The sequence below is a fragment of the Toxorhynchites rutilus genome, chromosome 2, assembly GCF_029784135.1.
Source record: "Toxorhynchites rutilus septentrionalis strain SRP chromosome 2, ASM2978413v1, whole genome shotgun sequence".
NCBI lineage: Eukaryota > Metazoa > Arthropoda > Insecta > Diptera > Culicidae > Toxorhynchites > Toxorhynchites rutilus.
The window spans coordinates 333,040,549-333,065,159 of record NC_073745.1 but is presented as its reverse complement, the minus strand read 5'-3'; the positions used below and the strand labels follow the sequence as shown (position 1 = coordinate 333,065,159).

Here is a 24,611-nt window from a genome sequence, read left to right as displayed (position 1 = left end):
ATATACATATATCGATGGCTTGATGAAACTAAATATACACACACTTATCTCCGTTTTGCGCTCAGAAGCCTTTTCTGTTAATATTGCCAGTCTAGATTAGCTTTGCTGTCATCCTTTGTGGAGGGAGTTTTCCTACCGTCATGCGAAACCAAATCACTGACAAAATTCCAGAACATTCATTTTCTTGGTGAGCCGACAATAGCCTAGCTTGATGATTCCCCACACAATTGTGTAGCCCAGAGCCTTAATGCAATGGCGTAAGAGACATCAGCGAGTGAGATGTTGTTCAGTCGATTTCCTCAGGAAGAATGAAAGTTTGCCTCAGCGAGATCCACTGTTTATACTCTAGGCAAATATTCCTCTTCGTTTTTCTTCTTTTCCTTTGTTCACGGAGACTTAACATCTCACGATTTCCCCTTCGTTGCTCGTCGATAAGTTGCTCGTTATTGACAGCTCTGTTCGGGAAAGCACACAAATGGACAGAACAAATGTATGAAGAAATGGGAATGCTTCCAATTTTCATCAATTTTAACCATATACAGACTATGCTTCATCAAACGCTTTAGTTACCATTTCCACGATCCGTACACAATAAAAACATTGTATATAACATACGTCAGATCAATCCTCGAATACTGTAGTATTGTATGGTCCCCCTACATAACTTCACACGAAGACAGAATTGAATCTGTACAAAAACAATAGCTATTATTTGCACTTCGTAAACTAGGCTGGTCTTCATACCATCTCCCTCCATATGAGGCACGTTGCATGCTAATCAATATGAAAAGCTTAAAAGAACGTCGGAACTCTGCCATGATTCTATTTATTATTGATGTCAAATCACAACGAGTGGACTCAGAAGAAATATTAGGGAACCTAAATTTTTACGCACCGATTAGGCACCTGAGAAACCCTAACATTTTCTACATAGATTACCTAAGAACGAATTATGCCAAATATAGTCCTATTAATCGTATGATGAGCCTCTGTAACGAACACAGTGAAATAATTGATGTAACCATGTCAAGGTCAATGCTCAAAGACTATTTGAATATAATAAGATATAGTTAAATTTCACTCTAATATTTGGGCAGCATATTTAGTCTACGCTGGTTTGACGAAATAAATAAATAAAAAATTTGTGTTAAAATCGTCTTTTGAATTAAACGGATAAATTATCCAGCCAGCTAGCTCTCTTTAGATTTTTTTTTTAGTTTTAAGTAAGTAGTTTTAAGTAGTATTAAGAATGTATTGGTCTACAATTTTGATTGAAAACAATAAAATAAAAAAAATTATAATAATGGAATTGTAATGTATAGCATATCAAACAAATCTTAGGGAATTTTCGATTCGTTTAGTATGTAAATCGCCAAAATCCGTTCGCGGTAAAAATTGTTATTAACGTTAACTTTATTTCATACAAACGTGACCTGTTTTCTGATTTGGCACCCTTAATGAAAGGTAGGAATATTTTAGTCTTCGTAGCCATATTGGTTACGTGGTCGCTTACTATGCGATCGATCGTGAGCAACTTAGGGCCCTCAATGATAATGATGTTGAATCAAAGAGGCTTTAAACTGTTCAGTTCATTCGCCTCTAAACAGGGCCAGGGCTACTAGTTTTATTTGTTGAAGCTTTTCTAACCAAATTGCACAATATTGAATCATAATAGCGATTTCCGGATTACACAATATTCAATTAAAGAAACACTCATTTAATGTTATATGTAGGGAATTCATTCCAAGAAAATGACCATGACTCGGTTAATTTTGAATCGATTCTAGTTATTGTCATGTCACTCGTTTTGAAAATGTTTATTCTGTTTGTGTAATCATGATACAGTGATTCGCCTCTAATTGAAAATCTAGCTAATTGGACAGACCTGTAATGCGACACGAACAATTGGACGTTTTTGTAAACATCCTTTGTGCAAGTTCCTACAACACGACACATTTTAGGACTTTTTTGCTTTTACGACTTTTGCTTTTTTGTATTACAGAGACTTTCAACACATTTGGTTGGTTCGTCATTTTACTTTCACTCTGCTATTTTGTAGAACCGTTTTCTACCATTTTCCAACCTTTTAACTAGATTATGTGTTTTGCCCACTTTTCTAATGGTCATTTGTTAAATTTTCAATGATTTCCCTATTTTCACTTGTTCTTCACATTGTGTTGTGTTTGTTGATATGCCCAATTACAGATCACAATCGCCTCGCGACACTTAGTTGTGCTTCGGTAGGCCCGATTCGAGACGATTGAGAAAAAGTTTAGCATGCCTTTCGGGAATCCGTAACATCACCGGTGTCCCTCTAATTTTACAGTTGAATGTTGCGAGACGAATTACAAACGTATAGTTATAGTACTCCAAGGACGATGGAAAATTTTTCTATCGTTCTAATTTTGAGTGGCCTCTGTGAATCGGAAGCGTGTCATTCAAGGGTAAACGTAAACATAAGTGTCACTAGATCTATCAACTCTGAGGAATTCGAACTGTAAAGAACAATTTCCAGATTGCACAATATTGAAGCATCTTTAGAAAAAGTTATGAAATGCTATCGAAAGGAAACAACTATCATGATCTTAATTTTCAAAATCATAACAAACACAGAGCTACTTTACCATGAATAAATCAGTCACGTTCCGAGACCGTGACTTCTCCATCGATATCCTAAACATGCGTGATTCAAGTTCTTTCCATTGACTAGCATGAGAGTGAATCCAATGGCAACAATAGTGAAGATGTGAATCCTTCAAAGTATGAATTCAGCACTTTCTCCTTTCTTCAGCTGCTGAATAGATGAAATTCGCATATTACCTGTCCTGCAGCTGTAGCGAGTGAACCTTTTACAATCCAATCTTTGCGAGTTATATTGACCTCGAAATATGAAATGCATTACTTTCAGCTCTAACATTCACCCTGAATGGCAACCGCCACGAAGTGAAATGATGGCCTCATTCATAAAATCTCTCAATGAAACCACATGCGAGTTCCTCACGCATGCGACTTTTATGGGAAAAAAGACACCGATCTACAGAGCATTCGCCGCCTAATGGCAGAAAACAGCTGACAACACACGGCAGGAATTCGAATCATTAAAATAGCTCACCTATACCAGCTGCTTCACCCCAGAACAACGTGGTTCGTTGAGTCAAGCTGTTGCCACGCGGACAGCGCCCGTTGGCTCACGCATGCGCCAACAAAGAGTGGAACTATTTCCGTTCACCATCATTATACCGTTCCAAAGCGAACCACCGAAACAACACGTTTTCAGAGAGAGAAGGAAGTTGTCATATTTCGATGGAATAATCACACATTTTTGCGTTTTGTTTTTCGGTGTTTTGTATCTTAGCTTTTTTATTGTTCTTCTGGATGAGAAGATAGTGCCAGTCTTATTTGTTTAATTTTAATGAGTAAAATTTTTGTTTTCACCGCTGCCAAATTCATTCTCTCTCTTATTGTTTCCAAAGGAGACTGATCTTGTTTTCTGGGAAGAGGATGTATCAAAAATAAACTTTCAGTTTGATGTTGAATAAAATAATTAGTTTCCTTCAATCATTCTTGATTGTTATATTTTGTTTATCCGGAAAATCTTAATCGCTTTTTCTATCATCACGCATTCATACAACTGCTTTCTTCTACTGTTGTTTGTGTTCTTCGTGTAAAGATTAAATATTAATAATTATCTTATTAATATATAGAGTTGTGTTCTTAGATAGCAAAAAAAGGAATGAATTATAAAGCCCGTTTACTTTTCGTCTGAATGCCTTCCGATGGAAGCAGTGATACGATTTTATATTGTTTATCAACCGCCTGGAGGTGGATTTCGGATGTTTGTTGAAGCCATTGGTGAGGGTGTTGTTTGTGGCGGCGGCGGTGGACTTGATAACAGCTGCTGTTGGCGGCTATTTCTTGCCCTTTTGGGCCTTTTCGGCGGCCTTCGTGACCTTGCCACCTGAGGGATCCTTGAAGTTGACGGACTTGATGACACCGACAGCGACGGTCTGTCTCATATCACGGACAGCGAAACGTCCCAGCGGTGGGAATTCCTGGAAGGACTCAACACACAGGGGCTTGGATGGGACCAGGATGACGATAGCGGCATCGCCGGATTTGATCGATTTCGGGTTCTCCTCAGTGGACTTACCGGAACGACGATCGACCTTCTCCTTGATCTCGGAGAATTTACAAGCAATGTGAGCAGTGTGGCAATCCAACACTGGGGTGTAACCGTTCGAGATCTGACCTGGATGGTTCAGGACAATAACCTGGGCGGTGAAGTCAGCGGCACCCTTTGGTGGGGAGTTCTTGGAGTCACCAGCAACATAACCACGACGCAATTCCTTGACCGAGACGTTCTTAACGTTGAAACCAACGTTGTCTCCGGGGACGGCCTCCTGCAGAGCTTCGTGATGCATTTCAACGGACTTGACTTCAGTGGTCAGGTTGACTGGGGCAAACACGACAACGGTACCTGGCTTCAGGACACCAGTTTCAACACGACCGACTGGGACCGTTCCGATACCACCGATTTTGTACACATCCTGGAGCGGCAGACGCAGAGCCTTGTCGGTTGGGCGACTTGGTGGCAGGATGGCATCCAGAGCTTCAATCAGGCACTTGCCTTCAGCCTTACCCTCCTTACGCTCAACGTTCCATCCCTTGAACCATGGCATCTTGGTCGATGGTTCCAACATGTTGTCTCCGTGCCATCCCGAGATTGGGACGAAAGCAACGGCAGCTGGGTTGTAACCGATCTTCTTGATGTAGGACGATACTTCCTTCTTGATTTCCTCGAAACGAGATTCGCTGTATGGTGGCTCAGTGGAGTCCATCTTGTTGACACCAACGATCAGCTGCTTGACACCCAAGGTGAAAGCGAGCAGAGCATGCTCACGGGTCTGTCCGTTCTTGGAGATACCGGCTTCAAACTCACCAGTACCGGCAGCAACGATCAACACAGCGCAATCAGCTTGGGATGTTCCAGTAATCATGTTCTTGATGAAATCACGATGTCCAGGGGCATCAATAATGGTGACGTAGTACTTGCTGGTTTCGAATTTCCACAGAGCAATATCGATGGTGATACCACGTTCACGTTCGGCCTTCAGTTTGTCCAAAACCCAGGCATATTTGAAGGAACCCTTACCCATTTCCTGGGCTTCCTTCTCGAACTTCTCAATCGTACGCTTGTCGATACCACCGCATTTGTAGATCAGATGACCGGTGGTGGTCGACTTGCCGGAATCGACGTGTCCAATAACGACAATGTTAATATGAGTCTTCTCCTTACCCATCTTTCTTAGTTACTGTATGGAGAAAAAGTAAAAACGTCAATTATAATTAATTACCAATCATTCAACTCCAACGCTCTTTCATTTTGATCTCCTATAAAATGGTTATAGCTTATGGTAGTATTCGAATCAGGTTACCACATGGAAGTTTCAATTTTATACTCCCATATGCTCGAACAGATCTGGTTAGTGGTGTTGGTTTCCAGTCTGAAGTAGTGTGCGTTAGACCGGATGGCTTCGTCATTTTTTTCCAAAACCCATACCACTTCAAAAAGTAGAGTGAAAAAAAAAACTAATCGGTCATACTTTTGTCGCTTACATCGCCCTAAAGAACAATGAACGCAAATTCAGCTAATTTCACAATATTGCACAAATCGACATCCAATCGATTCGAATTAAATCTTTTGCTTTGCGCAATGCATCGTTATCCAAATGCAATGTTCCAAGATGGCGGCCGGCTTTTTTTCATCTCTACAGGAAGCTTCTGGAGAAGTCGGCCATATTTTGAATCACCGGTTAAAATTTAGTTTTCCAAAGATTTCATTTCAGAAAATACACTTAGGATTGAGACAGAAGTATTACAATAAAATTGTCACTTAGTGCAAAAGAATACTCAAGGCATGTGCTTTGACTAGCGTGAACGTTAAAACGAATTGAAATACAGTTAACACCGTTGTAACACGTGTTGATCACGAAAACTATTTGTGCAATTTCAGTTGGGATACGCCAATTGGAAAATTAGCTGATACTTCGCCCGTCAACACTACACAGAAATTTTCCGGAACTTCGCCACGTGTTATCCATTTTATTTTTCCAGATAGTCAGGATTTCGCTGAACCAATTTGAAAATTGCTCAAGTCACTTTACACATCAATCTGCACAGTACTTTTTATATCGTCCAATCAAAAATACTACCACTTTCTACAACCTCTTTAGGGATCCTTTTTTCCAAAGTGAAACTCAACACCATTTTTTTTCCACCAACTACTAATACTTTAAAACACTTACAATTGAACAAGAGGTTCTCAACAACAGCGCAAACGAATGTTATCCCGGCGAAAGGCCCAACAGAAATGAACGAGTCGAGAGTTGTGCAAAAGACTCATACCCTTTTTGTTGCGTGCGGGGCGATAGGTACGAAGATACACGAGCAGAGGGAACGCAGTCAAAAAAAACGAAAACGCGAACGCAATTTAACCGGAAACAATTTCTCCAGTTCGGCTCGTGAGTCGATGAACTAGTTGTCGACGAATTCACTGCGGTACACGAATTGCATGATATAAAGTTGAAAAAAGAATTAGCGGAGCCACGATTCGAGAAATTGTTAAAAAAAATAATAATGTGTTATATCATGGACAGACATACAGCTGTACTAGCGTTGTACGTGTACAGCGTTGTACAGGTACCGTCGTACCATGACAGACCTACTTTGGTTGTACATTGTACCGTATGTCAAACTGACAATCAGAAATTTGACCAATTTTCACTACATATTTCAATGAAAAAGGTTTTTATTTAGCGTCTAAACTATCACAACAACAAATAAGTTTCCAATCTGAGTTATGACCTCAAGAGAAAGTCCATAAAAAGAACGTTTACCAAGTATTTTGATTCGGTTTGTTTATGCTACCCACCACTAACCGTCTATGGCGCTGCGCACAGTACATCTGTAGCCATCTACAGCGGTAAAACAGGTCGGTACAGATACAGCGATTGTACCGAGTTGCTTGCATGGTTCTAGCGCTGTACATGGTGACAGACATACAATTTTCGAAGTACAACGCAAGTACAGCTGTATGTCTGTCATAAGTATTATGCTGGGTCATGCGGTGCATTTTGCTTGGAAAATAAATTCTTGCACCTTTTTTCCCCATTATGTTTTTTTTTGCATACTGTCAGATGTTTCTCCTATAAAATAGCAAACGTTTTCGTGACTCGAGCTTTGTTCAGTTACCTTTTTGACTTAGCCAGAATGTTGTGATTTGTGTTATTTGTATTTGTAATTTGTTTTAATAAGAGAAAAAAAAGTGGGTATAATATAATTCTATCGTTCTGAATAATAAATACTTAACATTTGGCGAGAAGTAAAATTTCAATATCTGCTGAAATGTCAGTTGTGTCCTTATAATTTGAAACACTAGCATTAACTAATGAAAAAAAATTATTTAAATTTTTTTAGTTTGATTTTTTTCACTTTCAATAACAATAATTTCTCCATGTAGTGTATTATTATACAGGCATTCCATACCAAACAGATATAGTGGTTCGCAGATTTTCGTGAAAAGTTGCACGATTGTTCTTTACCGCAAACAATTAGACCCGTATTTTTTTGATTTTTTCATTAGGGTGACCATTTCCGTTTTAGGGTGGTCCGAAAAATCCCTTTTTTACTTTTTTCCTAAAATAACTTTTTTCGAAAATTCTTAAGTATTGAACTCCTATACTGATTTTAATGATCGACATATCAAATTAAAGCCAATCACCTAGTCTTTTTTTGGAAAATATCTCAGTTGCAGGAAATTTGAATCTTGTTTCGGTTATTATTGATTGTATTTGTTTTTTTATGGTTTTCATGAAAATTAACTACAAAAGAGAAAAAAAATGGTCTCGGGACCAAGGGCTTTTTTCCTGAAAGCTGAGGAAAATATCTCAAAATAAGAGATGTATTCTTTTGTTTGGAATATCAATTTTTTCCTCTTTTACCTATTCTCAAAACTGTGGAGGCGATCTGGCGTAGTGGTAACATCCATGCCTCTTACGCTAAAGGTCACGAGTTCAATTCTCACTCCCGACATTCTCCCAAAAATGGAAGTAAAAAGTGACGAACCAGCCAAATGAGTTGAAAATCACTATAATACAGATAATAAAAAAAAAAAAATGTTCTCAAAAATTCATCACTTTTGAACTACTAGACCGATTTAGCTATATTTTTTTTGAAAAATACTATGTTTGCGTAGGAAACGAATTCAGTTTTCGTGTTTATTGATTGTATCTGTTTTGTATGGTTTACATGATTTCGGAACCAAGAACTATATTTTTTTAATTTTGTTTCTTGAAAGCTGAAGATTTTTTATAGAACATATTCAAAAATCAGAGGTATGTTCATTTTCGTTTTCATGTTATGATTTTTCAAAGTCAATAGGCTTCTAGTCATCGTTCTAATTTACTATGCAACTATACTGGATCTATGCACCAAGAATCCAATTTATTCGCTAGTGTGATATTTTTTCAAAGAAAAATAGCTAAATTTTGATATATCAATCATCTGAATCGGTACAATAGTTCAAAAGTTATGAAATTTGCTGATGTTAATTCGAGATGTGTAATGATTTTACGATTTGTTGTTCGTGATTTTTTTTTCGTTTAGTTTTTTAGCGCACTGTTTTGACAGACCACAAGTAGTTCGTGCCATGTGTCAAAACTAAATTAGCAAGTGTTCATTGGCATTTCATTATTAAACTTACAAATAATTGAATTTTGTTCAATGCTCTGTTAAAAATGCTTCAGCGATGAATCACATTTTTGGTTGAACGGATACGTTGATAAACAAAATTGTCGTATTTGGTCAAATGAGCAGACACAAATAATACGAGAGCTGCCAATGCATCCCGAAAAATATATCACATCCACGTATCACGTATCGCATATCACAAATGTATCACAGCGCACGTTCATGGGTCCCATCGCAGAACTGTCTAATCTACCCTTTAAAATTATTTTTTACTATAAAATTTCAGTACTTCTACCAAAACTCGACATTATATTATAAGATTATTTTCACGCAAAAACCTGGAACGTGTTTGCAGCTAATGTATGACCAAAAGAGAGTCGATGTAGAGAAATCGATAATGTCACTTACAACTCTTTCATTTTGAGCCCCTCAAATAACCTCAAATTTAGGTTTCTTGGATCAGTAAATTTGATTTTTCATTAGAGAATGAAAACATAGGCTTGATAACAAGATTTAATTGGAGGGGTGACACCCAAAACACTCGTCCCGAGTGTCACCCGGTCACGCTACGCCACTGCTTAAACCCCTTTCCTTCTGAACCCCTCATATACAGTGGAATCTCGATTGGATGATCCGGTTATGGTATATTTGACTGCTGGTGTACACGACCTTATAGATGTGTTTTTTATCCCAACAGTTTATTTTATTAGGCTCATTTAGCAATTCAGCTGTAACAGAGCCGAATTCATTCGTGTAAATTTTTATCTTTAGATAATTTTTGTTGTATATTACACTGTTACCATTTTTAGGCGTAATAGAATTCCTATTCTATCGATGCACAACACATGTCGCCTTTTTCGGCGTATATATATTGCAATTGTTCGAATGTTCACAGCGGGACTGTTGATATGAGCTTTCCATTGTTGCGTTATTTATAGTGCCAATTACCGATGCAGCAGGCCGAAAATGTGAACGGTAAGGGACTGGGATTATAGTCACATGATGATTGTTGCGTCGATATAATAGTTAGAATAACACACAAAGATGGTCAGTTGAGGGGCTCTGAGTTATGAGCTCAGTCAAAATATATGTTTTATAGATGGATAGTTTAATTGTTTTTGTATTGATAGAACATAGTTTTTATGCTAAAACATCTTTTTATGTGTTTGCACCTTATTTTTGGTTCTTTATTCACTATTGCGTTATACACGATTTTCGTTGTTTGCGGTGAGCTTCCCAGACTATTCCGCGTATAATCGGAATTTTACTGTACTTCAAACCTCCGGTACCTCAAAACCACACAGTGTTGCATATGAATATGTACGATGTACAAATCTTGAAAAATGCCTGAAAAATGAAAAATTGTTTACCTGAATTCAGAAAATATATTAGTAATATAGTGGTGCTACTCGTTTGACTCTAATGCTGGGCCCAAACATTTGACTTAATAAATATTTAATATTTTCTAGCATCTCGAATTCGCGATGATCGGCGAACGCGAATTTCACAAAAACAATCCAAATTCATCCGCTTCGAATTTTTGTTAACATGACGAAATGCGTTGTGGAAAGTAAGAATTTCAAGAAAAGCAACATGAAAGAGTGTCTGGAATATGATGGAAGTGAGCCGGGCTTTGAAAGATTGATTGATATAAAGATAACAAATAAAGCGGACCTTACCAATATTATTAACAATATGATGACATTTGAGAACATAATGATAGCTAACACAGTCGATCATGATAACAACGACCGGTAGAAAATGGGTTGCTATGTAAAATAGCAACGATTAAAATTGAGGGGCTTAGAATGAAAGGGGTGTAAGTGATTTCATCGATTTCTCTACATCGACTCTCTCTTTTGGTCATAACTTAGCTGCAAATACATTCCCAGCTGTATTTGACAATGCGGAAGACAGGTCAGACCCTCATCTATCGGATTCTATAGCAAACTCAAATTGGAACGTCCAAGACGGGTCTATGGTACTAGGTGAGGCCGTTTCGTCACTAAGTTGGTTAGGGGAGCGGTATATGAAAACAGTACGGAAGAAAGCAGAAGGAGAATTATTTGCTTGAAGCGTGAAAGAGACAGACTTATCAGGAACGAGCTTCGGCACTAGCGTATTGTGTTTTGTTTAAAAACAAAACACAGTAGACTTCCAAGATGGCTGAAGAGTGGTTTTAGCAAGTTGGCCCACCTTAGGATATACTTCTACGCGCCTTGGGAACGTCTTTGCAGTTGAGTTATTAACTGAAGAAAAAGTTGATGAAGAGAAATCGATCAAGTCATTTACACCCCTTGCATTCTAAGCCCCACCGGTAGGGATGCTCTTATTGAATTAAAACATGAGCTTGAAAATAATATAATTTGTATATATTTTTGCAAACTGAAAAAAACTAGCATTGCTGAAACTGAAAGGAATAGACTGTATTTGTTTTGTTTCAACACAACACAAGGTTGCTGACGATCGTACACTCAGATCACAGCTTCCTTGAACTCGTCGAAGGACCACGGCGCACATTCGCCGTAAAACACCACTCGAAATAAAGTCAATTTTCACCCTAATTTTTAGCGGCACACAACAGAACCAGCAGAGAAATTTCAGCGGCTAAAACACGCCATTAACCACTGCACAACACGATGCTGGCAAAAGGACGACAGGATCCAACACGTTCGTTGCTTGTTTGTCGCTCAGTGACTCACAAGACAACGGAGGATGGAAACTACGTTGGTCGCCCTGTTGACCAGATTGGAAAAAATGAATTTTAGAGTGAGCATTATGGATAAAAAACTAACTTTACTGAATCGAATTAGTATTCTATGTAAATGAAAATTCTTTTCTTCTGCAATTGGTGATTTCTATACAAAATTCTATACAAAAATAGTACCCGAAATTCATTTTATACTAACGCATTGTGGATCGCTCACGAGTTTTCTCGTGTTTCGCGTTCCGTCTGTTACGGATGGATCACGAAATAACCCGTGTTTACTATACTTGATGGTTAAATCCTTGGTTTGCCAAGAATTTAACAAGGCCTACCGATGCGTTCAAGTTTGCCCCAAAAGCGTTCAAGTTTGCCCCAAAACGTGCGGTCCTTAATATGTTAAAATAAAAAATTCTAGTAAAAATATCTGAAAACTTAGAGCAAAAAGGTGAAGTTACGATCAAAAGTACATGCTTCATGTGGTTCAATAACGCCGAGTAGAAATTTTCATTCAAATTCTACCAATTTTATATTTCCTTTGAGCTTTCTAATCTGATGGATAATAGTCTCCAATGTCGCAACTAGTTATCGCGGATACTCTCGTAGTACCCGGTTGGTGGCGTTATTGACCTTTAAGGTGGTAACATATTGATTGAGGTTAGATCGGATCGGAAAGCCTGGCTGTCATGATATTGCAGACAAATTTCAATTAAATCAATAATATTGATCGCGTAAGGTGCCTATAAACTAACGGAAGTGAATTGGAACGGACAGGAACAAAGTGAAAGTCAAAGATACGAAGACGGGCACTTACGTGGATGACACACAGATTGTTATGCATCACTGAGAGCGATTACTGCAATATTGAGAGAAACAACACAACACATAACTGGCAGACAAACTGACAGGAAGAATATGAAAATAGTCGTTCCAAAACCAAAAGCAAAAACGCGTGATTGATTTTTCTACAATAAACGAGTTTGTCATTTTTTTCGTGCATTAGTTTGAGAGTATTGCGTATTTTTTTCGGAGCTTTTCTGCAAACTAACAGCAAAAAAGGGTGACTGAGATTTTTTCAAGAAAGTTTGCGTTCTTTTTCGATCAAATCAGTTGCTCGACTTTTTATGTTTGTTTTTACTTTAGTCAGTTGTCTATGTTTATAAACAAAGTAAATGCTGCGACCGACCGTTTAAATCTCTCCCGCTTTTCACAAATTTTATTTCCTTTTTCAATATTTTCCATCATTTTGATTGCACAATGACTGATATGTTCGCAGCTAATTTGGAGAAAATATTCGAGAGCATATTAAGCACCATTCGAGTGGTTTCGGAGTTTGGAGCAATAGGTATTGATTTTGTAGTTTATTCACATACTGGATTACAATATGGTCTATTTCAGAACAACATAATTTCAAGATATATGGCAATCTAGCTGAAAAATTGATTGCAACCGAAATTCAGTTCAACGCACACAGGAAAGCATTGCAGGAATCGTCCGGTGAAGTAACACCGGAAGAATTCGAACGGGTACATTCAAAGCTCAATATCTGCACCAGTACTCTAAAATCAACGTATTATTTCTTTTAGCGATATGAAGCAAATGCTGCCCCAAGTAAAACAAACATCAAGAATCTGAAACGTTATAAGGATTTTATGGCCCAAACGAAGATGTTGTTAACTCTTGCCGAAGATCAGCGAAATGGAACCGAGATGGTAGATGATGATTTGCATGTGGAAGAAACCATTTGTGATATCGATCCTATTACGAAACGACCGTTGGAAATTCCGGTGCGAAATAAAATATGTAACCATGTATACGAAAAAAGTTCTATTGAGGCATTGCTAAAGAATAATCCAAGGACCAGGTAATCATTTGTATAGTCTGAATTAGGAATATAAAAATCACCATATTATCATTGCAGATGTCCGGTAATGGGATGCGCTGCCAATCAGTTTGTTACTCTAACAGATCTTGCTGAAGATAGAATGTTACAGCACAAATTAAAACTACAAAGACGTGAAAATTTGAACTGAGTTATTGAAACCTTGTTCCAAATCACATATTTACAATTAGTGTCCAATAACCTATTATATTTCGAATAAACAACTAAACAACAGTAAAGATATTTCTTAACATTTTATTTTTTATTTTCTGGGGTTGCTCTGGTATTTTTGTATACACAAACTCATGGGCCCTATTATGTAAATCAAATCGAGAAGTCGATACAATCACTATCACTATCATACCGAGCGAAATTCGTATTTTGTAATTCGAGATAATCTCTTACCGAGCTCGAACTTCATGTTTTGCAAATTGCATACATTTAAGCGTTTCTGGAATGTTTCCCAAAGGGGAAATATCAGGGACGCAAAGCAAAACAGAATACACTAAAGTCGCTTTTTACGCGGTTTTTTTTTGCGCGGTTTTTTTTTACGCGGCTTTTTTTACGCGGTTTTAGGGATTTACGCGGTTTTTTTTTACGCGGATTTTGGAATTTACGCGGTTTTTTTTACGCGGATTTCGGAATTTACGCGGTTTTTTTTACGCGGATTTCGGAATTTACGCGGTTTTTTTTTACGCGGATTTCGGAATTTACGCGGTTTTTCCAAAAGAATCGATTTATACGCGGTATGTTGTATTTTCTTCTCAATTTGTTCATTTGTAAGACTTAAGTACGTTTGCTTCAATATTTGGAGCCAAATTCATTTTTTCTATGTTTGTCTCCTGGGAATTGAGTTAAATAACTGTGGTTTGCTCGAGGTTAACACGGTATATCTGAGGGATAAGATTTAGTATTCTCGTGATAACGTTGTCGCAATCTTGGCGAAATTGGTACCTGATTCTGGGTTCGATTTCAGCTAGCGTTGAAACGATTTTGGTAACCGAATGGAAAAAGAATAAACAACAATAGTGTAAGTAATGTGAGCTTGATCCCCTTTTTTTGTTTCGGATGTATTTCAGCGAAATTTTATATGTTTCAACACAAATTTAATATGAAATATCTTTTGTAAATTTTACTCAAAAGACTCCAAGCGATATGAATTCAAAAAAAATTTCAAGAGATTTCAAACACCAATCTAAAAAATGTGAAAGATATGTCCCCGTTTTTTATTTTTATTTATGACACTCAGCCTTTGGCTAGTTCGTCATTTGGACCAACGTCCTTACTGTTTTTTTAATTAAATCGTTTATTTTTACAGGCTCAGTTGCATAAGTTTAAAGGAGCCAAATTCATCACTATATTTTAACTAGAATATATTAACATGTTTCCTTAATTCTATGGTTAATAAAATAGGAAACCGATTACTCGCGGTCGACTCGAGTTTAGAAGGGTGACACATTTTCATTAGGAAAAGGATGGGATGTAAGGACATTTTAACAATGTTCACATTCATACATTCATACATTCTCATTCACACTCACACTTCACACTCAATTCTTGAAAACTATCCTTACATCTAAAATGTATTGCGTCCTTACTTGATTTCCGTAGAAAGCAATGATCGAAAATTCTCCTCTGGTGACATATTTGTTGGAGGGGAAAATGTTATGATTGTTAAATAGGAATTTATTTGTTCATTTAGGAAAAACCAGTTCTACATTTTCTTTTTTTGCGCTATTTGCTTTCCCAGATTAAACGTGGGCGTTAAGTGTTAAATTTACTCACAGTACCGGACAGAAGTATGTAACATCGTATATTTTTTGACTGTCACTTTACAATATGTCAAAAGATTTGTCGGATATTTTGATCAATGGTTGAATAAGTATTCGAAATTCATTTGTGTAATTTTGAAAATAATCTATTGAACGAATGAGAGATACCACTTTTAAGCAATGTAATTCCTTTTGAAAAGCCTAATTTGAAAATTGAGTTACTTGAAGCACCCTTAACCATATGTGGTGAAGTTTTTTGCCGTAGTAATCGAGATGGTTTGTTTCAAATGTTTGTATAGAAATAAATACAGTTTCGAGGGTTCAAGTTTTTTTTTACTATTCTGGAGAAAAGGATGCTATCTATTTGCGTCCGATCTTAGCGATTGTTCTTCATCTACCAGTAAAAATATGTATATTCGTGATTCACAAAGGCTATTTACTTTTTCCAAAGAAAGACTGCCCCAATCGGACATAAGACAACCTAATATTTCTCCACGGTGAAAAAGTTCAAACGCTTTTTGCTTTTTTCTGAACTGAATTTGTTCATGCATATTATAGCATTTCATAGAAGCAGATATCATTTACTACGACTCAAAAGATAGACACATTTGGTTGATGGAGCTCAAAGTACTGTTTTGTCTCAAATTCCGAACACTTAATTTTCAAATGTAAATTTACTAAACTTTAATGTTATAAATAATAGAATAATGAAAGCCTTGACATTGTTTGAGGTATTGGCTACATTCAAATAACATTTACAGGTATCGATACAGCTTATAATTCATAAGACTAAGCATTTGCAAAAAATGTGTCGAAACCAATAACACATTGTTTGCGTTAGCAAATTCCGCAGTTTTTCAGTTTTTGTAGTTGTATAACTATTTTGTATGCTGTTTTCATGTTAAGTGCTATAAAAGGTATGGATCTACTAGAAATCTTTTATGCAGACATCTTCTTTAAAATTAGTATTAAAGTAGTGATCGGAATTTGAATCAAGTTTCGACGCATGATTCATATTCCGAACTGTAGTTTGGATACTCTATTTTCAGGCAAATACAGCAATAGTCCACAAATTAGGATGCAAGTACAGTCCAATTGTGGAGCAACTGATGTAAAGATGTTTGTAAGCTCCGTTCTTGTAGCACATAGTTCGCAGGCGCAATCCAACGAAAGCAAAATGAATTTTCTTGGTCAGGTTTTCAACTAAAACCACAATAATGAAACCGGATTTCTGAAGTAATATATTCACTCTATTATATACAGAGTCGATTATATACTGACACGATTATCTATGGTTCGATTATATACAATTTTGGACTATAATACACTCAGTTTGAAAAAAAAGTCTTATATCTCAAATAGCCTTTTTTCAAGAAAGAAAAAAAGTAATATTTCAAAGTTAAGGTGAAAGTTTATTGGATATTATAAGTACAATGGAGTAAAAACCGTGGTAATTAGGAAATTCTAATTGAAGACTCACCAGGAATTGTTTAAAATGATATTGCTGCGGAATAAGAAAATATAGGAGCTAGATGTCGAAGAACAAATTATAGAGCGTTCAGAAAGCTTCAATTAAATTTCAAGAAACAATCAAGTTTATTATGCATTTTTTTTTTTTGATAAAATTAATAACAAATTAAAAACTTTAGAGTTTTTGTCGCTCTAATTGTTGATAAAATTTACCAATTTAGATGTTTCATATAAAATACAAAATATAGAAACATAGAGTAACATTTTTTCTCATTTTTCGAACAGTACAACCAATTTTGCCAAGTTTTCGTAACTATTGATTGTACTTGTTTTTTATAGTTTATATGGTTGCGTGACCAAGGGCACTATATTTTAAATATTTTTTTCTTGAAAGCTTCTTCTTTCTAGAAAAAAGTTATTTATAGAAAAAGAGAAAAATCTGATTTTTCGGACCATCGGCAAACTCATAACTCGAAAACGATAAAAATCACATTTCTGATTTTCGATTATCTTGTGTGGAAAAACCAGAACTTTCAAGAAACATAAAAAAATATAGCGTCCTTGGATCATGTAAACTATAAGCAAACAAATACAATCAATAATTACGAAAACAAAATCCAATTGTTTTGCTAGTATAACATTTTTTCAAGAAAGACTAGCTAATTAGCTTTAATTTGATATATCGATCATGTGAAGCGGTCCAGTAGTTCGAAAGTAATTTTTTCAAATTGCATTTTTGCAATTTGAAAAAATTACAATACAAACAAATGTTTTCGGAATTTAGACAAATTTAATTAAACATATTTTTAGTTTTTTACCATGATATTTTTACCAATGTATTCATAAATCAATTTTATTGTAGTCAAGTGGAAAAAAGAATTTCTTTTATTGATCTAATCACTATCATTAGCAACACGTGGATGTTTGCGGTTAGATGATGTGGCGATATCTTCCTCATCCGAAGAAATCGGACGAGATCGTCTGCGTTCCAATGGTAAGCTGAAATCCTCGTCATCTGTAAAGATATTATTAAAATACTTTTCACTTTAAACATCAATGTCACTACCTTCATCGATAACTGTTGGCTGTGTTTTTTCGTTCAATCTATTGTAGCGAAGCATACACAGTTTCAAATCATTCCGAAATGAAACGGCTCTCTCAACACAAGGATCCTTTTCCATAAAATGTTTTACGAGGGTATCCGCTAATTTATTCCCGTCTTCGATATCACATGGCTTGATATCCCGGTCTTCATCGTCCTCTAAAGGCTCCGATGTGACTAAACTCTGCATCAGTTCATCATCTTCAATTTCGGTGTCTTCAAGAAGCTCTTCAACGTCTCTACTATCCATATCTTTGAATCCTTTCCCTCCAATTGCATGTGCCAGAATGAGAATTTCTGATTCTTCCACATTTGAAGGGTCTGTTGAACCAGCTTTCACGCATTCTGGCCATAGTGGCTTCCAGCACGAATTCAATGTTTTAGATTTCATAGAAGACAGAGCCTTTCCTATGAACGTCAGAGCGTCTCTTATCTTAAATTCTTTCCACGCTTGAATTACCGTCATCGTTTCATCGCTTTCAAGCTTTTCGAGGATGTACCGAAGACATTGTTTAATGTACAACTTCTTGAAAGCAGCAATTATTCCTTGATCTTGAGGCTGTAACAAAGAAGTTGTATTCGGTGGAAGAAACACAACTTGAACGTTTGGGTGCTTGATAACTAGGTGTCCTGGAGCGTTATCCAAAATCAAAAGCACGTGGAACTCCAAACCTTTTCCTTCCAAGTATGTTTTCACTTCCGGAATAAACATATCGTAAAACCATTCCTCAAAAACGGCTTTTGTGACCCACGCTTTAGTGTTAGCTTTCCAGTGCACTGGCAGTTTGTTGAAATCAGCCCCCTTCAACGAGCGGGGCGTCATAGCACGATTGATCAATAGCGGTTTCAACATAAGGTCGCCTGAAGCATTACTGCAAAATAACAGGGTAACCCTGTCTTTGGCCGCTTTGAAACCACTGGCATATTGCTCCTGCTGCGTAATGTAGGTACGAGACGGCATTCTTTTCCAAAAAAGACCCGTTTCATCTCCATTGAACACTTGGTCACCATGATACGCACCTTCTTTTATGATCTTAGCGAGCTTTGGAGGAAAACTATTTGCAGCCGAAACATCGGCCGATGCGGATTCACCCTTGATTTTAACGTTGCGAATGGAATTACTACGTATAAAGTTATAAAACCATCCCTTACTCGCGGTAAAGTCTTTCTTTTTACTTGAAGACGGCTCATTCTTCTCTAACCAAAGGTAAAGGCTCAAAGCTTTCTCCCTTATTAATTCCTGATCCAAGGGTATTTTCTTCTGCGCGTGATCTTCGATCCACATATGAAGTGCCTTTTCCATCTTGACCATCAATGGATCTCGTGTATATGATGAGGATATTGTTGCATAGATAGTGCCCTGAGCTGCTGTCTGTCTGATGCTATCTTGATTCTTTTTAATTGTACGCACAGTCGATTCGTTGATTTTTAAATTCCTGCCGACGTTTGCAACAGATTTCCCATCTTGAAGGGCATCCAAAATATTGAGCTTCATTTCCAAAGAAAGAGACACTCTTGATCTGTTTTTTTTGAAGGCGGTTTTTTGCGAAGCCATTTTAGAGTATGCCTTTAATCAAAAATTTTGAATACTGCTGACGTCTTCAGCTAACTGTCGAAAAGCGGAACTGCACACGATTACCCCCAAGGTTGGGTAACTCGCTGGGAACTGGCCGAACTCGACCGAACACAAACTGGCTAGACTCTACAACCACCACGGTTCAGGAACTGCACTTTCACTTTAACTTTCACTGCAAGGTTAAATCACGAATAACTTCTTAATGCGATTTCGTCCTTTTATATGTGTTCAGTTCCACACCGAACGAACTGAAGCGACAGCATCTAGCAGCACACATAATTTGCACACGACCCCACAAACCACGAGTACCCCTCCCACAGCGCAACTATGAGCTAGCCATCACCAACACACGCTGTGCCCGACTGCATAAAAATAAAATTGGTTCACTCCGACTGAACGGATCAGTGAAAAATGCAGTGTGAATGATCGCAAAATATACTATTTCAGAGTGCGATTTAGGCTGTAACGATGACAATGAGTTCAAATTTGACGATATATTGACGAATACTGTTCGGAATTGTTCAGTCATAGTGAACCAACTCTCAAAAAATACATCATTTAGTTCAGTCAGAGCGGACTTTGTACGTATAGGCAGCCAAATAACAGCCTTTTTTGGCATGATACTTGATGTTTTTTTACAACTATCATACATCACAGTATTGGCAGAGAGTAGCTCAAACTTCTGAGAACAATATTGAACGAAAAAATTAAATGCTTTGTAAATTGCAGAGCATTAAACTTTATGTTCGTTTTCTCGAAATCATAAAAATGTCACATGGCCCGGTCTGACTTAACACCGACCATATAACAGATAGGTATGCTTTTAGAACAATTCAATGTAGCCAATACATATATAAGATACTGTAGAAACAGTTTGTATACTCTTACATTTGAAATTTGTTGTTAAAATAGTAATTTGAGGCAGGGTTAAAATATGCTTCTACGTATTTTGGTCATGCCACCTAACCAAACAGCTCTTTACTTACCACTCGGTTGTTGCACGTTGGACGGAACAACAACTTGTAGCGATTTACAGATAATTCAAAGATAAAACAGGCATAAAATGCGTAAAAACCTACTTGTAACTACTTTCTAGTTGAATCTCTGACTGTTTTTTATTTATACAATAAGTATCTTCGGGAGCTGGGACCGACACTTATATTGTTCAAACGCTCTTGATGCGCGCTGAATGGGAAGCAGAGCACGAAAAAATCGGGGCTTAACGTGTTAAATCCATCGAAAAATGGATGAGCAATAAGCGGTAGAATCTGGACATTTTCAATCTGTACCCCCAACATGTTCCAGAAAGACAAAATCCTATGTTTAAAGGTGCTCCCCGCAGAAACAAGAGGAGCGCTATCGCGCTTCTCCGCACTCAAACGGTTAAACAGGTATTTACATGCAATCGGCCAAGGAGCTACCTTCGTGAAGCCTTGTGTCACGCAATATATGCACACAATATGCAATTTGTTTGAATATGGGTTGCATTTTATATCAATAATTCACTGACTATTAGTTTTTTACGTGTATTTTAAAATTTAGGGTGGTTTATTTTTACGTGGATTTTGGAATTTACGCGGTTTTTTTTTACGCGGATTTTGGAATTTACGCGGTTTTTTTTACGCGGATTTTGGAATTTACGCGGTTTTTTTTTACGCGGATTTTGGAATTTACGCGGTTTTTTTTTACGCGGATTTTGGAATTTACGCGGTTTTTTTTACGCGGTTTTCGTTTACGCGGCACGTATCCCCCGCGTAAAAAGCGACTCCAGTGTAATTCTCTGAAGATATGCGACAAGCAAACCAAACAACTCGAAAAAATCGAAGATGAAACGAAAATCCGGTAACTATCTGGTATCCGTCCGAATATTGAAAAAAAAAATATTTCTCATTGACACTAGATAAATCTTTTTTCAAAATTAAATCAATATTAACTCGTTGAGCCCCGTTCGTTTGAAAAAAAAACTATTGATGTTTAATTCGTAACATTGTTATGTATAAACTATCGCAATTTACATGCTCTGCTAATTTTTCTCTATTTAGAAACGTGTCAAGAACATGTCAAACGTGAGAATTTACACACAAAAATGTTACGAGCAAAACATTATTTTTTCTCAGGAGTCTTCATACAAAAATGACTTATATTCCAAAAACTATAAAAGATACAAAGTTGATGTCTTCGACAAAAGTAAAAAAATACGTTTTTGTGAAAAAATAATTTTAATTTTTAAAATAACTTTCTTGTCAGCGAAATTTTTTCCCAAAATTTTTTTGGTATTTTTTTGTGAAAATTTAAACAATTTTCTGCATTTTTCATTCTTTGACAAGAATTTTGTAGGTATCATAGTTTTCAAGTTATAAATTTTTGTAAAAAATTATGAGAAAAAAATTGTCTTTTTCCAAAAAGTAGTCTAATTCTTTTTCGAATATTACAAATATGCAAAGTTGCTTAAATGTCCCATGTCTTACCACCCACAACGTTTCACTACTATCTGAGATGGTGCTGCCAACTACTAGGACGAGTTGGCATGAAATTCGTCAAATGCACATTACCGAATGTTCGTGTTTTTAAGTCTTGGCCAAGGAACTGTCGGAAAATCGCACAGGTGCAAAGGAAGACCGAATTTCGGATGAAGACCAATTTATTTTCCATCTTCAACACCTGTTCACCTGTTCCCAGTAGTGCTCTCGAGATAATTTCAATAATTTCAACTTGCAGCTTATGCGATCGTGAGTCACTTCCAGAATTTGGCTTATAGAATAGAACAATTCCACTCCGAATCAGCCGAAAACAGCAAATTTTCACGTGACCCTTTTCGATTTGGTACTTGATTTGGCTATAGTGCTAAAAACACCTGAAAGTAAACTTTAGGAATTATTTGCAATTTACAGTAGGTTTTCCAGAACGAAAACGTGTTTTGGGTACTTTTTTGAAATCGATATAAGAAATGGAAATATATTTTTTTTTGGTAAATCAACAAATTAGCCTTGCACATAATTTATTGGATTTTTCAAAACTGCTTTTTGATTTGAGGTGCCATTATTATCTATTGAATAATTTAGCACTAGCTGTCCCGGCAAACTTCGTCCCGCCCAACATTTGTTTTTTGTTATCAATTCCTTCAAACACTCACGTTTTCTTACTATGAGCAAGTTCATGGGTACAATCGCAGAACTGTTCAATGATTGATCTTCAAATCGACCCTGTTGAATTTACCTTTTACTATAAAATTCCTAGTATTTCTAACAAAACTCATCATTATAATATCAGATTATTTTCAGACACAATTCTCGTTCAAAATTTTTCAACCCCTTGCAAATAATATGTTTCTCAGTTACATGGAATAAATGTTTTATACAGAAAATATGATAGAATAAAGACAGCCCTAAATCGGACAATTCCTTCCTCGAGTTCTGCTCTTATCAACACATTCGGCGATACTTTTTTATTGATATTGATAGAAGAAGATATAGGAATGCGTTTCATCACATTAAAATCCATTTCCAGTTTCGAACAAAGATCAATTTCTCTAGCGCAAACATCAAATGGACTGACAGCACTTGTTACTATGTAATTGTAGAAAATATGGGAATTTAATTTTCCGAATTTTCGCTTTTTCCTTCAGAGTTTTCCGAAAATTTTCAATTGTCATGTTTGGTTGGAATATTTTTGGTTGAAATATGTGTAATATTTTTATGAGACCCCCTCTACATTCCAGAGGAGGGAGGGGTGTCATACCATCATAGAAACATTTCCCCTCCCTCAGAAAGGTGAGAGGAGTGTTGAACCACTTCAAAAATGTTTCTTGCCCCGTAAAACATCCACATGCCAAATTTGGTTCAGTTTGCTTGATTAGTTCTTGAATAATGCAGAAATTTGTGTTTCATTTTTATGACATCCCCACCTGAGAGAGGGGGTGGAGAGTCTAACCACCATAGAATCGTTTATTGCACCCTAAAACCTCCACATGCCAAATTTCGTTTCTTTTGTTTGATTAATTCCCGAGTAATGCAGAAATTTGTGTTTAATTTGTATGGCAGCTCCCCCTTAGAGTGGGGAGTGGTCTCAAACTATCACGAAAACCTTCCCCGGCTTCAAAAACCTCTACATACCAATTTTCATGTTGATCGGTTCAGTAGTTTCCAAATCCATAAGAATCAGACAGACAGACAGACATAAATCCATTTATATATAAATATATATATATATATATATATATATATATATATATATATATATATATATATATATATATATATATATATATATATATATATATATATATATATATATATATATATACATATATATATGTATATATATATATGTATATATATATATCAACGATGAAGGGGAATTTTTCATTCAAACAAAAATATTTCTTCCAGATATTTTTGTCCACATCTGAACACACCCAGATAAAAATATGTTTGTAAAATATTCCAAAACTTGAAAGTCGAAGCTTTAAAATGAGGTGTATTCCATCTTTGCGTGGATTTTTGACAAAGTTACTGCATTTCAAAAATCACCTAAAATTTTCGACTTACTCTCTTTACTCGGTTTCTCTAATTTTTTTGTCGAGTGAGTGCGCGTACCTAAAAATATAAAACATTGACTGCAACTCGGAGGTCAACCCAAACGCCGGAGTAAAGCTGTTGTCCGATAACCACCTAAGAACATCTACAACAATTCAAACATTCGAAAATTCCTTCAAAGCTGAATAATATTTTTCTCATTTTTTTAAATGAAACTTTGGAAATATCACAATAAACATAACATTGTAATGTTACCATATTATTCCGCGCTTATCATGTCGATTTATCGAATTTTACAGTGATACACGTGTTTGTCTTCAAAGCGATGTAACTCAATATTGCAATTTGCATCAATTACAATACAACAGCGGCAAAAAGCTCCGTTGATTGCTCTCATCATCGTTCTACTGGGAAGCGCCAACAACACCTCGCCTAATTGCTTCAATCCAAGTCATGAAATGCATCGCAATGACTGTGAACACTATTATCACTGCTCATAAAGACTCATGAAGGTATATCTTCCTCTTTCGCAGTTTTCGGTGTTCAAACTTCGCAGTTGCAATAAAATCTTGTTGAATGACTCAGAACGAATGATAGAATGATAGAATGTCTCAATCTATATATTAGGCTGTCAAAAAAGTCCTGCGGTATTTCCGCGAGGTGTCGTTGTAAGCGCGTAGTTCTAGTTGTATTCATTGTATCGAGTCATACTATAGCTTGTTGGAAAGGTATTTTATTTAAGGCTATAATATAGTCCTTGACAGTGTTTTGTTTGGTTAAGTCGTTCGTGAGTTATAGTGTCGCAAATATGGAGCAAAATAA

At 36.5% G+C, this 24,611-nt stretch overlaps 3 protein-coding genes across 3 annotated transcripts; 1 reads left to right on the top strand and 2 right to left on the bottom strand.

Annotated features, from left to right (window-relative positions):
* Positions 1 to 3,548: 3,548 nt before the first annotated feature.
* On the bottom strand, positions 3,549 to 6,464 carry LOC129770851 (elongation factor 1-alpha). Its single transcript, XM_055773975.1, has 2 exons — positions 6,306 to 6,464; positions 3,549 to 5,312 (listed from the first exon to the last, which is right to left on the bottom strand). Exon 2 carries the CDS (start codon positions 5,298 to 5,300, stop codon positions 3,909 to 3,911), a length of 1,392 nt encoding a protein of 463 aa, XP_055629950.1. The 5' UTR covers positions 5,301 to 5,312; positions 6,306 to 6,464; the 3' UTR covers positions 3,549 to 3,908.
* A 6,125-nt stretch (positions 6,465 to 12,589) lies between these two features.
* Positions 12,590 to 13,577, top strand: LOC129770853 (E3 SUMO-protein ligase NSE2-like). The gene is made up of 4 exons (XM_055773979.1): positions 12,590 to 12,797; positions 12,851 to 12,978; positions 13,039 to 13,316; positions 13,374 to 13,577. The coding sequence occupies exons 1-4, from the start codon at positions 12,710 to 12,712 to the stop codon at positions 13,483 to 13,485; spliced, it is 606 nt and encodes a 201-aa protein (XP_055629954.1). The 5' UTR covers positions 12,590 to 12,709; the 3' UTR covers positions 13,486 to 13,577.
* Positions 13,578 to 17,264: 3,687 nt separating this feature from the next.
* LOC129770850 (tigger transposable element-derived protein 1-like) lies at positions 17,265 to 19,011 on the bottom strand. The gene is made up of 2 exons (XM_055773974.1): positions 17,643 to 19,011; positions 17,265 to 17,591 (listed from the first exon to the last, which is right to left on the bottom strand). The coding sequence occupies exons 1-2, from the start codon at positions 18,988 to 18,990 to the stop codon at positions 17,470 to 17,472; spliced, it is 1,470 nt and encodes a 489-aa protein (XP_055629949.1). The 5' UTR covers positions 18,991 to 19,011; the 3' UTR covers positions 17,265 to 17,469.
* Between the last annotated feature and the right edge of the window lie 5,600 nt (positions 19,012 to 24,611).

What these genes read in the sequence shown, in the direction of transcription:
- LOC129770850 (XM_055773974.1), bottom strand. Translation starts at nt 18,990, where the DNA reads ATGGTCAAGATGGAAAAGGCACTTCATATGTGGATCGAAGATCACGCG. An exon ending in GCCAACAGTTATCGATGAAG is followed by an intron (nt 17,592 to 17,642) that starts GTAGTGACATTG and finishes ATATCTTTACAG; the next exon opens with ATGACGAGGATTTCAGCTTA.
- LOC129770851 (XM_055773975.1), bottom strand. Translation starts at nt 5,300, where the DNA reads ATGGGTAAGGAGAAGACTCATATTAACATTGTCGTTATTGGACACGTC.
- LOC129770853 (XM_055773979.1), top strand. Translation starts at nt 12,710, where the DNA reads ATGACTGATATGTTCGCAGCTAATTTGGAGAAAATATTCGAGAGCATA. An exon ending in CACCGGAAGAATTCGAACGG is followed by an intron (nt 12,979 to 13,038) that starts GTACATTCAAAG and finishes TATTTCTTTTAG; the next exon opens with CGATATGAAGCAAATGCTGC. An exon ending in AAGAATAATCCAAGGACCAG is followed by an intron (nt 13,317 to 13,373) that starts GTAATCATTTGT and finishes TTATCATTGCAG; the next exon opens with ATGTCCGGTAATGGGATGCG.